The 16,397-nt window shown below is 36.9% G+C and overlaps 3 protein-coding genes and 2 long non-coding RNA genes across 9 annotated transcripts; 3 read left to right on the forward strand and 2 right to left on the reverse strand.

Annotated features, from left to right (window-relative positions):
• Positions 1 to 117: 117 nt before the first annotated feature.
• Positions 118 to 4,507, reverse strand: LOC124305799 (uncharacterized). The gene is made up of 3 exons (XR_006908450.1): positions 4,377 to 4,507; positions 2,043 to 2,172; positions 118 to 1,175 (listed from the first exon to the last, which is right to left on the reverse strand). It is a non-coding gene; the product is annotated as an uncharacterized LOC124305799 (long non-coding RNA).
• Positions 983 to 12,283, forward strand: LOC124305798 (uncharacterized). 2 transcript variants are annotated; one of them, XR_006908449.1, is made up of 3 exons: positions 983 to 993; positions 8,598 to 9,017; positions 11,440 to 12,283. It is a non-coding gene; the product is annotated as an uncharacterized LOC124305798 (long non-coding RNA). The 2 variants fall into 2 exon arrangements; XR_006908448.1 differs by lacking the exon at positions 983 to 993 and having other exon boundaries at positions 8,233 to 9,017.
• On the forward strand, positions 1,016 to 2,868 carry LOC124305791 (sodium channel protein Nach). Its single transcript, XM_046765624.1, has 6 exons — positions 1,016 to 1,161; positions 1,268 to 1,409; positions 1,577 to 1,819; positions 1,904 to 2,131; positions 2,275 to 2,590; positions 2,745 to 2,868. Exons 1-6 carry the CDS (start codon positions 1,016 to 1,018, stop codon positions 2,837 to 2,839), a joined length of 1,170 nt encoding a protein of 389 aa, XP_046621580.1. The 3' UTR covers positions 2,840 to 2,868.
• LOC124305789 (uncharacterized) lies at positions 2,983 to 4,563 on the forward strand. 3 transcript variants are annotated; one of them, XM_046765622.1, is made up of 2 exons: positions 2,983 to 3,977; positions 4,072 to 4,182. In XM_046765622.1, exons 1-2 carry the CDS (start codon positions 3,063 to 3,065, stop codon positions 4,078 to 4,080), a joined length of 924 nt encoding a protein of 307 aa, XP_046621578.1. In that variant the 5' UTR covers positions 2,983 to 3,062; the 3' UTR covers positions 4,081 to 4,182. The 3 variants fall into 3 exon arrangements, with proteins under 3 accessions (XP_046621578.1, XP_046621577.1, XP_046621574.1); XM_046765621.1 differs by having other exon boundaries at positions 2,985 to 3,995; positions 4,072 to 4,200; XM_046765618.1 differs by having other exon boundaries at positions 3,005 to 4,563.
• LOC124305783 (WD repeat-containing protein 75) lies at positions 4,564 to 16,172 on the reverse strand. Of its 2 annotated transcripts, XM_046765584.1 has the most exons (16): positions 16,052 to 16,172; positions 15,782 to 15,937; positions 15,508 to 15,709; positions 15,244 to 15,419; positions 14,883 to 15,002; positions 14,615 to 14,793; positions 14,371 to 14,529; positions 14,098 to 14,291; positions 13,816 to 14,000; positions 13,544 to 13,707; positions 13,264 to 13,450; positions 12,928 to 13,106; positions 12,668 to 12,840; positions 12,388 to 12,573; positions 5,045 to 5,175; positions 4,564 to 4,915 (listed from the first exon to the last, which is right to left on the reverse strand). In XM_046765584.1, the coding sequence occupies exons 2-16, from the start codon at positions 15,916 to 15,918 to the stop codon at positions 4,705 to 4,707; spliced, it is 2,583 nt and encodes an 860-aa protein (XP_046621540.1). In that variant the 5' UTR covers positions 15,919 to 15,937; positions 16,052 to 16,172; the 3' UTR covers positions 4,564 to 4,704. The 2 variants fall into 2 exon arrangements, with proteins under 2 accessions (XP_046621540.1, XP_046621539.1); XM_046765583.1 differs by having other exon boundaries at positions 15,782 to 16,146.
• Positions 16,173 to 16,397: the final 225 nt, after the last annotated feature.

Here is a 16,397-nt window from a genome sequence, read left to right on the forward strand (position 1 = left end):
TGGATTGCCTGGTCGAAAAGTGAACAATAATGTGATGCAGGTTGCCTGACATAAGGCTGTAAAGGCTCTGAATCAATCTATAATAAAAATCATTTTGCGAGTTGAATTTTATTTTTCTGAAGAAGAAATAGACTTCAGAATAAATGTCAACTGTAGTACGAAAATTTAGTTTTACGTACCACACGTACCTCGTGAATTCTTATAGCTACGCTTAATCTAAGCTGTGCTTTCGAAAATATTATTTCATTTTGCCAAATCAAACTTAGCCGAGAATTAGAAGCTGCTATGCATGTATTAAATGCACTATAAACAAGATAGTTTATTGCTGATATTTATATATGAAAAAGAAAATTTTTCGCATAAAGAAAAAGGTTTAATACGTAATTAGAGAAAATAGTAGTTGCAGCGCTATATTATACAGACGAAGTCTGGTTCTATTATTTTTAGATACTGTTCGACCTAAATTCTAATTCGCTACAATTTCGTTGATTTTATCTATGTCTAGATTATGGAAGTCTAGACTAAAGTTTGTAGAATATTACAATAAAACCTTACAACATTTTAAATGCTGTACGTATTTACAATTGATTTCGAAATCTGTGTTTCTGTTAGGACGGGAAACAAGCTACGTACTGCGATCTATCACGGCTAATATCTATGGATACTGATTCGTCACGTACGAGACATGTTTTTATTATGAATAATTGATGCGCTAATTGCGTGTATGCTTCGCTTTATAATATCTGTGTTATGATAAAAAAAATCATTCGCGCATTGAAGCAATGGCTCGTACTTCCAAACCATGGATTACTCTAAAACGGTATTTAAGTAATTCTAATGTCCATGGACTTCGGTACATAGTCGAAGATGGTCTACATTGGACTGAAAGGTACACTACGTTGAATTTTTTTTCAAGTGTTGATATACAATAGCGGACATAATTATTTTTCTCTTATTGAATCACAGATTATTTTGGCTAGTCACTTGTGCTCTGTGCTGGTGGGGTTGTATAACAATGATCAACAATTCGTTGGATGCTTTTCTGAATCGATCGGTTGCGTTCACCATAGAAAGCACGTACCTCAATTGGCAAACGAAATTACCATCGCTCAGCGTTTGCATGCGTACCGTTCCAAAATCCCTGATCACCGCTAACTCTTTGTATGTTTTAAAAACTGAAAAAATAAAATGTCTCAAGGTTTTGTAAAAATTGTATATCGGATATGGTGCGTTGAGTAGGTAAAATTTTTGTTTTTTCGTTTTTTAGACACAGTAAAAGATTTGGTTCCAAAATAAATCCCTACGCATGGCGCTGGCTATTTTTTGGTATCACCAAAAAATCCAGTAAACAGGTTACAGACGAATTTGCAAAGTTGACTTCTGACGATATTGTCAGTCTTTTCACGGAGGTGAGCTACTGTACTCTCATAATATCTACGTGAATTTTATCTGAAACTGAGTGTCAATTCCCTGCAAGGTCTCAGATAATTTTTATTAAGGAGTTTGCAGATTTCAGCCAACTGTGTCACGTATTTACAAAAGCAATTAAATCAAATTTCTTTCATGATTCAAACAGTCAGTCGTCAACTGCACTGAACTATTGACCGAATGCTATTGGAAATCAATAAAGTTTGATTGCTGTGAGGAATTTCATCCGCTACAAACGGTTGGTGGGACATGCTATGCGATCAATTCAGCGCAAACGAAATCAGGTGATACTTTGAAGAATAAGTTTACAATGAACCGAAAAACTGGACTTGGCTACTTGCATGTAGGCCTAACGACAATTGCCTTATCTGAACAATCAGTAAATATTCAGGTTTGTACAGAAGCACTAAAACAGCAAATGGGACAGGTATCTATTTAAATACCTATAATGAATACTGTGGTTCGTTCTTCTCAGGTTTTTGTTCATGACAATTTGGAAATACCGACGGCTCTAACTCACGGAGATAGAGAAATCTATACAAAGTTTGGTAAGGTTGTCAGCATTTACTACAACTTGCAAGAAACGATCAACGACGATGGTTTGAGAAGCATACCTATGAAGAGACGCAGATGCCGCCTATCCGATGAAACAGATAATGTCCTGTACTATAAGCGGTACAGTAGTGACGGTTGTGTTATAGAAGTACGTATCAAAGACAGCGTGGCACGTTCCTTACTTCAATTCTGAAAAACACCAATTCTTCAGGGTTAAAGAACTCGAAATTAGATTTATTTTTATGACTGATCGATTAATCTTCTAAATGATGTGAAAAAAATTGATCTTAGCTACAAATGGAAAATATGTTGACGCGGTGTGGCTGCGTTAGTCACCTCTTTCCTCATACACCTCGAATGCCGGTTTGCAACTACACAGGTCTCCAATGCATTCATAATCAAAATGCATTTGCTATAAATGAAGAAGTCTCGAAGCATCGATGTATACCTGACTGCGAGAGTGCAGTAATCAAAATATTTCAAAATCCACACGCAATTGCTGAATTTTCGCGGTTCAAAATATCACAGGGCATACATTTTGAACTCCTTGAGCTACCAAGTTATCGGTTCAGGCGATATGTGGTTCGGAGCTTGTTAGACTTAGCAGGTAAGATATCAGAATATAAAGACGGAGATCTGAGATGTAACTAAACTGTGTTAGTTTTATTATACTGTCACAGAGTGATATCATTTTTCCAAGTTTTAGCATTAATGTAGTGTGAAAATAATAATAATAATGCAAATACATTCTTGTTCAACAGTGGCGGTCGGCAGTACAGTGAGCCTTTTTATGGGTGCTGGTATACTGAGCATAGTAGAAATACCGTATTGGCTTTTGTTACGCCATGCACAATAAATCAAATCTAGATTTGGTATAATTTACAGTCATAAAATAGCAGAAATGTATTCGGGAAACAAACAATTGCCTCATCATTTTTCATTTACTCACACTACTCACACAGTCTGCACATGGCTAGACGCTTTTACCCTAAAGGATAAATTAAACTGGAAAAGAGCTCTCCCGAGCAGTGTGCTGGTAGTGTTGTTGCGACGAACTGAACATCGGAGTACCTGGATCAATGGAGCTGCTGGTAAAGAACGAAGAGAACGTTGCCGTTGACTGGTCAAATGTTTTGATATCCACCGAGCCTGAACTACTGAATTTAGAAAACGTGAAAAACATTGTATATCAAGACGAAGGACCCGAGGCAAAGCTCATTGGCTACAGCATCCAGCCGTATTCAGACGAGAAACTGGGATTTCTAGCGTCGCACAAACAACTGAGAGTCACGATTCTCAAGCCAAACTCGTCAATTGAGGAAACAAAGTTATACTTTGTCAAAGCTGTCCCCAACGAAGTACCAACCCAAGCAGAATACGTCAGTGAGACAAAGATATTTATAAAAGAAGTGTTATTCTTCAACTACATTGTTCCGGAGCTTGATAAATTTTACCCTGGTGAAAGATGGGCTCCAAAATGTTACCTTGCTCACAACGAAGTGATCGTGTTAGAAGAATTACAATCGCGCGGATTTTCTATGCGTGAAAAACTATTCGACGAAGAATCAATAAACGCGGCATTATCCGCACTGGCAAGAATGCATGCAGCGTCATTGGGAGCAGAGGCTCGTCTTGGTAAACCTTTAATAGAAATTTTCCCTGAGGCTTTCCAAGAAACTGGGATCCAAGAGTACGGAAAGCAACTCATGTGGTTCAAAGCAGGTGTTAAAGTAGCAGTTGCGGTTGCCGAACAGCTGGGATTAGATGCAAGTCAGATACCAGAAGCTTGCCAAGAAGTATTCGAAGCAAACAAGCCGTCACGTTCCCTGCAAAATGTAGTGAGCCACTCAGATCCTTGGTCCAACAACTTTATGTTCAACAAAGACAAGCCGCCACTTTGCTACGTCGTAGACTTTCAGTTGGTCAGATACTCACCACCGGGTTACGACATTGCCATGCTGCTCTACCTGACAGCGTCACAAAAATTGAGAGAGGTACGAGGAGAGGCGATGGTGAGCCATTACTATTCGACGCTTTGTGAAACTCTGGCCATGTACGACCCTCCCATAGAACCGCCATCCTTTTCAGACATCGTAAAAGGTATGGAAGAACAAAAACTGGGTGCCTTGGTCACAGCCATGATCTACCTACCGACCGTATTGTTGGACGGAGCCCTTGGCGCTACAGTTATGAATAACCCAGTGACGTACGCCAAATACGTTTACAACGATAGACGAGACGTTGTACTTTCCAACATGAAACGTGACACAATGTACGATTCAAGAATCAAAGAAGTTGTAACGGAGCTCCACGAATTTTCAAAACGTCTTCACAACCTGCCCATGCCTTGTTGATAGCTATACTAGTAATTTATTAATCAATTGCACACTCACCAGATCCTAAGCTAGTTTGACATTGTGATTTCGCTCATCTCTCTCATCTACCAACATATATCTGTATAGCTGAACTACGATTTTAAAATAACTTAGTTGTTTTTAGGGGATCTGAAAAAAAGAACAAAACATTACTACGTGTAATATCTGTACACTGCATGGAATAAAGAATGAATTGTAATCACTATTTACTTTCAGCTGCGATAATTATTTTATTCTCCCTATAATTATGCTTGACATTGTCTTTCAGCTAATCAATATTACCGAAAGCTGAAAATATTTAATAATTATATAACAAATAATAAAATAAGCTTATAACGAGGCTCGATTACTTCTCCGAAACATCTCTGCTGAGAAGAATTGCAGACAGTGAATGTGAAAACAATGACCAGTCGAAATGAATCAGCCGCTCTTCATCTTGATCCGAGGTGTCCATCGGTTTGGGAGTATTCGGCGATGATATTTCAATCCTTGAAGCAGCAAACCTTTCGTCGCTCTCATTTCCGGAATCGTTATCACGATTATCATTCATAGTTTCGCTAAATGTGAGGAAAACGAAAAAAAAATTCCAATTAATCACAATTCATAAATATTTCCAAATTTTGATCCAACCAAAAGAAGAAAAAAAAAACGGCAACGAAATATTCAAATAGGTGACAATAATTTACCCATTGGCAGAATTATCTTTTGAAATAGATTTTCTCCTCTGCTTCGATGGCGATACGCTGATCATAGAAAAGATGAACGGAGCACAGAGCAATCTCATCGGTGGCAAAGTGTGAGACGGCACGCTGAGTAGCTGTAAAAATAATAATTATTAATTTTACTAAAGCGATGAATATTGAAGGTACCATTTGGTATTTACCATAATGATTGGGAAAACGTAGATAGAATTAGAATGTCCAAGAAGCCAGATGCATGTGTAAGATATGTTATGTCGGAGCTTTATTTCAAATTTCTCGCTTTACGATTTGCGCGTGACCTGATTTCACAGACTGCGGTAAACTAGTGCAAAACTTTTGTGCTGATTAAACATTAAACTTCTATAAATGGGCAGAGGTATGTGAAATGTATATACATGTATATCTATATGTACAGTATATTCTCGCGTACGGACAATTGAAATTTTCAAAGCACTCTAGGCTGCTTCGTTGCATGGAAAATGTAAATGAAAAGTGCGAAGTGTAAGGTGATAATTTGAAATATTGATTGAAAGGTGGCAATGATATGAAAGAGGAATAAATAAACGAGGTAGAATGAATTTTGCGGAAGCTGACTCACAGGCCTCGAATGAGCGCGGAAACTGATCAGCCAAATGACGACAAGGTGTAATTAACGATTCCGTGGAATTCACTTAATCCGGATAGGCTCGCAGCGTTGTGTGGAAATTGTGAGACGTTGGTTGAGCGAAATAAATGCAGTTTTGGCTGGTTTGACGTAAGGCTCGTGCATGGTGGGCGTTCGAGTATGACGACTGTATTTATTCTGTCATTAACTATCCTCATTGTTCTAATTACAGTGCACACTGTCGCGTGCACTGCCTCGCCGGAAGATTGGTTTATCTGCGACTTTGTCATATATTCCATCAGCTAAAATTCAGTTTTATTTCGGTGCTAAACGCACGGTACATTTCGGACTTGCAATGATGCGAGTCGACAAAACCGCGGCAAATGGAATTACGTATGTTTTATAAGAGAAGAATATTTGAACAGTAAAATTGTAATACCAGTGGGTAAAACCAAAGAAATCAAGATACTAACAAATTCAGGCCATTCGCTGAGTCAACCTTTCCACAATATGACTAAATATTGTACAAGTGACATAATCTCTCCACAGCTTATCATTTCTTTTCCCTTTATCAACGCGTCACCCACGTGGAATTGTGTAAGAAATGCGGAAGGCTAAAACTAGACGTGAACCTCAGGTGTCGACTTAACGTAGTTAAGAATATTTTTAATTAAATAAAACCAAAACGATGGTGCATTTGTTCTTTCCTCTCTCTTTCCTTTTTTTTTCGTAATTACACGTGTCAAAGGAAATGGCAAAAATTCACTGCGCGTAATTGAATATGTTGCAAACTGAAAAATTATCAATAATTGTGGGACATTAACGTTCCAATGGCAAGAGATCATTGCATACATGCTGAAGTAAAGTTCACTGAACTGCGTGTTAATTATGATAAGACTGAAGAATTAGAGGTCTGCAAACAAGTCGAAAATTTTTGCACTTCCCAGTAGAGATATTGGGTGAGCATAAAAGAATGGAAATATTGTATAATATCTTAAGGGACTGTTCAACGAAGGGAATAATATTTATGCCCTCGCCCTGTAGCATTTTCACTGTTTACTGACAATGAGATATATTAGAAAAAGTGGCAACTTATTACGTTGAAATATTGAAAAAAAAAAAAATACTCGTTCTCTTTCTGATAACACGTTGATTTAAAAACAAAAAACTAGATGATCGAAAACTGTAACGTCTTTCGACTGTACAAATAAAACTTTCAGAAACTTTTCCAACTCCAGGAATACTCGGGCAAAATTTATTCCACTTGAAATCTATTTTTTTAATTTTTTTATTCCGATTTTCAATCTGTTATAATCTATTTAAATGAATAGAACAGTATCGAAGTCTTCCTTCCTTATTGTTATACTTATACATGTATGCAAATAAGCTGTAGCAATTATTTTTTACGCCGACCAGACTGTTCATAATGTTTTGGTTGCCATCTGTTTCCTCTTGCCTGATATGAATGAGTACGTCAGGGTTATTATACGTAAACAATTATTGACATTCCGGGAATTGTTTACGAGTATGAATATAGATTATATAATAATTGAACGGAAGAACGGGGTTCTTAATAGCTAACGAAGAATACATTATAGAGGGGAAAAGATCAGAAAAATTCCAAGACAACAGAGATTAGGAACGAAACAACAAACCAAAAATGATGATATCTTAATAATCCAGTGATAAATTGACTCCCGTCAGTTAAATCTTGCGTAAAATTCAATCCGAGTCTCGCTTTGAAAAGATAAATATTTAATTGACCTTACACCACGTATATATACCAGACCTGCAATACGTAACGGCATGATTTTTGGTAGGCATTTTGGTGACTAATATCCGTGGAACTATTCTGGCAAAGTATTACGATATGTATGTCTGTGACACCGATAACGCGGGATATAGTTTCACGGTCAGCAATATGTTTTGATTTATTACCGTGTCTGATAGCTCTTTCAAAGATGTAAAATTCTGAGGTAACTGTATTGAAATACAAATACAAGAGAGTACAAGAACTAATGGATCTTATCAATATAATAATAACAACAGCAACGCTCGCGAATCTAATTAATTGCAACTTCTACACCAATTATAAATAATGAGTAAGAGAAATTCTCAAACAGTTCAATAACAAAGTTGAGTAGATTACGGTGCAGAATTATATAAATAAATGTGATGTATCCAAAAGTTACATATATACTGATATTTACGCAGTAGGCAAAGGATATTCCTTCTTTACCACAAATCTTCCAAAATATTTTATTGCAGGTTCGTAATAATGACATTGACAAAATTTACCCGCGTTGCTATAATATTTGCAAAATCACAATTCGCCCGTGTAATTCTACCTTATAAACCTACGAGAATGTGCCGAATAAGTTTTTGCATGGAGCCTTGATATAATATTCTGGCAAACAAACTACAATAAACCAAAACGTCAAGATAAATAAAGAAGGCATTGGGCTTTCGGTAAACTTTCACACATATAATCTGTTGATTTTCCGGGAAATTGAAATTATCTTTATTCTTTGAATAGAACGAACTAATTCACATGAGAAAATATTTCATACAATTATTATCATTCAATTTCATGCCGATCGCGTCGCGTAATACGGGGTGAGGGTTGAAAAGAAAAAAAAAATTACGCTTTCGTTGAGACTTGAATTGCCTAGATATTTTTTTAAGTTTAAGATGAGAACGATCGATCGTAGCGACTAAGATTTTCGAAGAAAGTTAATCAAGCGGAATTCCGGGATAAAAATTCCGGAGAAACGCACATCCGCGGCGATCGTGCGGAGTAAAGTTAATGAACAATGTGGGCACATAAGACTGCAGTAGCGTCGACGGGGGGGCAGAGGAAAAGGGGGTTCCGGGGGCGTTCCGTGGAGGGTCGCAACTCGTATATCAAATCATGGGGACGCTTCTGAAAGCCAGTCCACCATCGAACGCGATCAGCGTACATATCCCCTGAAGAATCTTGAAGAGGATTTATAACATTACGATCCGTGCAAGAGAACGACACGAAATCAGAATCGTCGAATCGGTGAAATTGTGTAAAAAAACAAAGAATCCTACGATTTCGAATTGTCAGATAAATTTCGCGCCTGACTATAATAGTCCGCTTTAAAGATCTACAGTGAAAAGAAAAGTCTCTTCTCCCTCAGTTGATAAAGAAGATAGAGTACTTTTTAATTCGACGAAAGATAATAATAATAATAATTCAAATAGCCGAAATTTGTCGCGGTAATGAAGCTGAATCTCGGGGGATTTCTTATCACATGTCTTTTATTGCTGGTAGTTTTTATGACCAGCAACATCACGACTGAAGCTCTACCCATCGGAAATCCGGAGGCAGTAAGTTTTATAACTACATACATTCACGACGATTTGATACCGGTATTAGAACTCGTCTTTTACGATCCTAAAACGTGTAGTCTGAATTTGCTATCAGAATATTGAAGATTTCTTTCTTCTCCCTTCCTTTCTTTTTGTTTGTTGGCTTTTAATTTAGTTCTTATCCTGGTCTTTTCTGGAAAAACTTTGAGAAAGTTAATCGTCGTTCATTGTCAGACAATATTAACTCTCTGAAAACTTCACTGTTCGCAATTAGTTTTGAAATGTACAATTGATATGATAAGTTTTTAAGAAAAAAAAAAAAAATAATAAATAGGTACATTGAGCGAAGAGAAATTTACTTCTTGTTTCATTCGCCGTAATAAAACAAAAAAAAAAAAACAAAAATTTGTTTTCGTTGTTTCGTTCAAGTTTACGGTAAGCGAAAACAGACGAGTTTATGTTTCCGATGATTCTGGAATAATAGGAGTTCATTTCGCGTGAAAATAAATTTCATTTCACAATTATTTAGTATGAACGGGATTCTTGAGAGTAAAAAAAACAATAATTGAAACAGAATAGAATGATCGAATGATTGAATAAGTTTTCATAAACCATCAATTTCAGTGATGCAAATATAACCGTGATATTATGCATCTACGTTAAAGTAACGTTGAATACGTTTGGGGTAATGTCTCCCGTCGTAGTATTCGTAGTGGCAGTAGTTATAGTATATCAGTATTATGTATGCAAATTATTGTCAACGATGCAGTTGTAATAATGTTGTGTAGAGTATACGGAGAGGCTTTCTTCCTCTCTTTAATCCTTTGTTACGGAGTAGTTAGATATGCATCATATGGGTTGCACCCATCCCGTACGAATGATACAATCAAACGGCAAAACAGCTTGCATGCATGTACACACACATAACTTTATATCAGAGGCATGTTGAACCGCGTAGGAGCTTGCGAAAGCTGTAGAGACTTTCCAGCTGCATACAATACAGAGCTTTGAACCGCCGGATCGGAACATACGATATACGATGCATTTATACAAGACGTAGCGAGTAAAGTACCATGGAAAATTCTCCGTTCTAGAAATTTCTTCCAGAATGAAACGATGGCGTAACTATTTGTGCCATCACTTTGTCCGCTGCGATGCAATGTTCGATAACCGGTAAGCGCTGGAAATCATTTAATGGCGGAAATAAAATTTCAAGTGTATAAACGGCGGCCATCTTGATTTGATACCGGCGTTTCAAATCTTCAGTCCATATAATTTGAAAATATCTATTTCAAATTTTTCTCAAATTTTAACCAAGTTATAAATTGATCTATGTTATTAATTGACGGAAAAAATTTGGATCAAACGAATCGCCGGTAATTGATATAGGTGTGTAGACTGCAAGGTGTGAAGCAATGCACATTGTGAGCCTACACAATCTATACTGGTACATGCATACGTCATGATTATGTACGTATTTTGTCATCTCGATCGCACCCACATATATAACTATAGTGATATGCAGTAGCGAACGAGCGCGGGAAGTCTTGTGTGCATTCAAACCGCATCATTAGATATTTGTCTATATATCCGGTGCTTTTTATCACGATCAAACCGCATGTGTTGAAATTTAGGACACAATCTGTTGCGTTATACGTAACATCCTCATGACATTCGTTACTCTCTAAACATGTACTCAAGACATACGCGTGAATGTGTAGGTAAATAGATATGTAGATAGATGTAGACGAACGAGAAAATTGATCTTCAAATTGATATCCCCCTTTCGCGTTTCTCTTTGTGCAACCCTCATAATTTCCCTTCTGCTGCCGCAAGTGCCGATCATGTAGAAAAATTTCAATTCCATAACTAGAATATATGTCACATCTGCTTGTAAATTTTAATGAGGTCGATCGAAAATTTTAAAAACCCGTATGGAATCGGGTTTGCACATTTTTCTTCGTACAGTAGAACGGATTTGTAAAATAAAAAATAAAAAAAAAAAAAAAACTATTCCATACATCCATTCTTGTTCACTTGCTGAATTAGAAATAGAATTACAAAAACAACTTTTATAGATATAATACCAACTTAGAGTGTCTCGAGGCCTAAGCATGATTACATAACAATTATCAAACTACTTAAATTATATACAAATGTACTCAAATTCTCAAGCGGAATTAGTACAGATATGCAAACTATCTCCACATATCAAAGTCTACATATACGCAATTCTAAACTATAACACTTCAACACATCCCCTTAAGCTATACGCAAATACACTCAATTCTGATGAGGAATTAGTGCAGAGACACGAGGCCGCGATGTAATGTAACATGAGCGAATACGCATACATATGTTAACCCAATTGTTACTTTGTAGCAGGTAGACAGTATAAATTCCAACAGAAAATTAATTTTATGTTAAATTATTGTTACAGGCAATTGAGAACATGAGACAAATACCACAATGGCATTGCTTGCGTTATCGAAAATTCGACCTGGTACGCAGATGCCGTCATTATCGCGTCGGAAGGAAACATTGATAACATTCAAACTAAATGAGATGCCTCGGAACGTCGCCGATCTGGACCCATCAAATATCTACTCTCCATATCGACTTTCATTGGCAGTTATTGATAATTGATACCCAAGAACAGCATTTATGCATATCTTACATTATTGTTAATGTTATTATTTTTAATACTGATATTATTGTATATTCCTATTCATAACTCACTATTTCGTTTCCCAAATTTTTTTATTTTTTATTTCATCATCAATTGAAAATTCACATTTCACAACTTAGTCAAAGACTGTTTTTAACGCGAACATGACCGATATACATACACATATTCTTTTTTACCCAGTGATTATACGAATTTCGATATGGTTATTGTTTTATACATCGAATTTTGCGTAAAGAATCCAAGTACCTTTTTTCTTTCGTTAGAAGAGACAAAATGCATGAAAAAAAATAATATTTACTCAAAAAAATAGATGATAATTTATTCTTCAAGTCTGAAGATTTAAGCATAATGTGTTAATGTTTTTTACCCCGTAATAGAAATTACAAAAATATTTAGTGAGTTACATACCAAAGACAATATAAGTTTCATAGGTAGAAGAAAAAATAAAAGAAAAAAAAGTCGTATGAAAAACAGATAAGCCAAGCAAACCTTGTAATGTATCGACTAAATGTATGTGTTTTGATCTCATTCATGTTGATTTATAGAAGAATCAAAAAGTGAACGATCATGAAATCAAATATATTATTTAAAAATCCGTAAGTTGTACGTAAATTATTCGGAGGCAATCGGTTCCTAATTTCCAGAATTCCTAAAAAATTAACATCAATCTGACGGTAAATTGTCTGTGTATTAACTCACCTCTTGCACGATACCCATTCCTGGAACTCCAAGTTCTTGGTAAGTATAGGGAACGACTTGCTCTGCGCTAGTTGTAGTCTGCGCAGCTATGAGAGCCCCGAATGCAGTGGATGGTAAATTTGTGCTCAAACTTAGATTTTCCAAGGACTTGCTGATTTCCGATGCAGTTTCTAGAGTCAGCAGTTCCTGAATATCAAACATATCATCATATTTAAAAGGTGGCTGAGAATCATTCAATTTTAAATTTCACGTGAATGACGTTGAAAAATTTTTGTCTTACCTGATTGGAGTCTAAAAAGAACAGCTGCGACTTTTGTTGCCAGAGGTTAGTTGATGCATGTCTTGGTGCAGTCAAATGAGGCACGAAACTTGCCCCTAATACGATGCTGTCCTTGTCGGTGAGAGTTTTTTTCGTGTAGACCGGCTTTGAGGAACTCGGAATAAATATGTATACTGTGAATGTAAAAGCGAAGAATGATTACAGAGAGAATTTAGATTACAGGATTAATTGTTAGGTATAAATCATCGATTTCTTCTCACAAGTTCCGTCGGTCGTAAATGCCGCCATGTATACCGAAATGGGGTCTGCAGTTAAGGTCGAAAGCTTCAGATGAACGGTCCACGTGATGGAAAGAGTCAATAAGTTCCAAACAGCTATGTAGTTAGAGGATCCTACGACAACTAGATGGCCCATTTCGTTGCGTCCAAATTCTATGCGCCTGCAAGGTATGTCCAATTCAAATATTTTTGACAAATCTACTTTCGCAAGTCACCTCTACAAACCGATTACAGCACTGTTAACGTACGAGTTTCTCAAAAATTAAAAAATTAATTTATTTACGTGTGGACTAATTTTATCCAAGACTAAAAACTCACTTTATAATATGTTTATAGGAGCTGTGGGTGAGGCTGCATTTAAGCTCGTTTGTTTCAGGGTTCCAGGTGGTCAGGGTCGGCCCAAAGCCCACAGCCAGCAAAGAACCATCCATAGAAAATGTTGCATCGATAGCTGGCAAGTTACGGTACAATCCAACGCTGTAGCATTGCCAATGTTTCGTTTTTTCTGTAAAATACAAAGAATAAAATTGCAAACTGAAGTGTTGAAAACGATTGATTCAAAATCATACTCAGCAACCTCAGGAAGAATAATACTCACTATATATTGACGTAGGCTCCACTAGCCGCCATATTTTGTATTTTTTATCAGCACCCGTTGTAACTACAGCTAACTCGTCACTGCTGAGCAAAGCCATAGGCTGAAATTGGAGTGCATTCACAGCACCGTTGTGAGGATATTCTATCGATGTGTTCAAAACGAACCTTGAAAAAAAGAAAAGGTTGAATTAACTTCAGAGAAATGGTATGAGAATTACATTGTGATCCCTATCACTGGGATTAGTATAATAATTCTTAAAAACGGTTTCGTACATTTGCGTGTCGGTGTCAAAATTCCAGAACTTGAGCCTAACTTCCATTTCGGAAAGCCCGTCGTCTCGTTGCTCCACACTTCCCATCCACAAGCCATCCTGACTCAAAGCTACTTTTGTCACCTCTGTATTAGCTATGACGGTATTTCGCTCTTGCGTTAATAAGTTTTGAGCTGTTATATTTATCTGCAACAAATTGATGATAATTAACGACGTTTTTTTCAATCAACGAGTTATTTCTTTCAAAATGTTAATAGAGGTAATTATATTATTGACAAGTTACATTGTACAAAAGGCTTTTCGTATGCGTATTGTAGAATTGGACATGACCGGTACGACTGTTAAGTACTAGACAATTGGTTCGTGGATCAACGATCAGACCAGCAGGGAATAGATTTTTCCTTGCACCAACAACACCCCAAGTAAAATTCTGTATAACAGAAATTATCTGTTTTTGAGGGTTGATCACAATGATGCCTGGAACAATATTTTAATGTTAAATCACTGTATGATTACAAACTGTAGAATTTATCAATGCAAAAAAAGTTATTATTACCATTGTCCAACGTTGATATGGCTATGTATTGATTCTCAGATGCTAGAGAAAGGTGTTTTATAGGAGCCGGAAGTCGTGGTAGGTAAGATTTTTGCTGAACATTGTCCAATACCCATTTAACCATCACGCATTCGCCTCCACCGCTGTACAAATGGCTTCCTTAAAGATAGTGAAACACATTAAGATAGTATAGTTGTTGAAAATCAATTCACCGTCAATAGTAATAACAGAAACAAATGCTTACCTGTACTACTAAAGACAATTTCGGTGACGGGAAGTGTGTGCCAGTGATAAGTGGCCTTGATTACCATACGTTGTTGAATGTTTGACCAGACTAAAATTCGGCCACTCGAGTCCCCGGTGGCTAGACATTCTCTGTCAGGGTGCCCAGCAACAGCTGTACACCGTCTGCCCGTTTTATGTCTATGGAGAAAGTAAATGACAGAAGAGTAAAATGTGGTGAAAAAATTTAGTACCATCAGCAACTGCAAAATAATAGGCACGATACTTACAAAATCCCTTCAAAATCCTCTGCAGGATTCAATATGTGCAAATTAACATCTTCCGCAACAGCAACTAAGTGTTCACCAGCTCTCCCAACAACATCAACATAATATTCATCAGAAATGGAGCTGAAAATGTAAAAATTCTGGATATTCAGAGAGGTATGCTGAAGAAATGTATATTTCAAATTAAATTATTACATTAGCAATAAGAGATTTTAGTGCAACGGATATGTATGATACTTTGTTTGCCTTGTGGTTGAAATGAAAGAATATAAATTTTCTTTGTTCTCCCAAGCATGGTTGATTTCCAATGTACATGATATAGTGCAGAGAAAAAAAGTGATAAGTTTCAAGTAAAATAGCGTACCCTAATTTAGTTCGTAGAGCGATTTTGCCGTTCTCTACACCAAACAATTTCACATGAATTTTCCTTTCGATAAGATAGGTGACCAGCGCTTGGGTAACGTTACTTCCATCACTTGTCCGATATCTGACAATATGAAATGTCCTAATTTTTGCATCACGATCATCTACTTGAAGATTCTGCGAATTGTTTCAGAAAATTGTTAATCCATGATGAGCCGGTATCAAGAGAACAAAAACTGATTGAGAATTTTTCTGGAACACATACTGTTTTTTTTATTATCAGACCCTTGTAGCAGTTCCAATATATCAGTTCACCGACGTCTGAGCAAGCTAAAACTACATCTCTGTTGTCAGGGTGCGAAGATATTCCTGCGATCTTGTGTTCAATTCCTTCAAATTCTCTGACCAGATCTCCGGTCCTAGTGCTGTAGGCTCTAATTGAATGCTTCCAAACGACAAATAATAACCTAAAGAATTAAATTTGAGGTTAGATAATCATCCATAAAAGTATCAGAGGCATAGGTTTATGTTTGACTTACTCTCCATCATGGGAAAATAACGGGCGGTGATCGATTATGCTTCCGCCGCCGATTCTTTTCACGGTCAAGTCATTTTCCTCCTGCGGTTTCTTCTTCGGAGTACCCGATTTCGGCCCAGTCGATCGCTTCATTCGCATGTTTGACACTGTCGTTACACTGATTGTGAGTATAAGGTTAGATTAAAGCAAGTTTCTCACACTGAATAACGGTAATCTCTTAATTTCTCCCGTAGTATTCGGTTCCTTCATTAATCCTACAATTGTTACATACATTCTTATTTAAAATTCACCACGTGCCGAACCACGTTCACCGGAATGCTAGGTTGGATTAGGCCGGAATTACACCACGGCGACATCGATGTTTGACAGAAATCCGAGTCCGTTATTGGTTCATATGCCAACGCATCGCTGTAATTTCTAGTCGCTGAAATAAAATTTCGGCTTTAAGTTGAGATAGGTTAGGTTCTTAGAGCATATACGTACTACTGGACGTAGCCGCCCATGCCGTCACATCGTGAAAATTGCAGTCGAAGTGATAAGAGAGCGAGGTATATACCCGGGCATACTGGTTATAGCCTGTCTCTCTCACTCCGCATCTGATTGGCTGAAAGGAAGCG

This window comes from Neodiprion virginianus, chromosome 5 (genome assembly GCF_021901495.1).
Source record: "Neodiprion virginianus isolate iyNeoVirg1 chromosome 5, iyNeoVirg1.1, whole genome shotgun sequence".
NCBI classification, from domain to species: domain Eukaryota; kingdom Metazoa; phylum Arthropoda; class Insecta; order Hymenoptera; family Diprionidae; genus Neodiprion; species Neodiprion virginianus.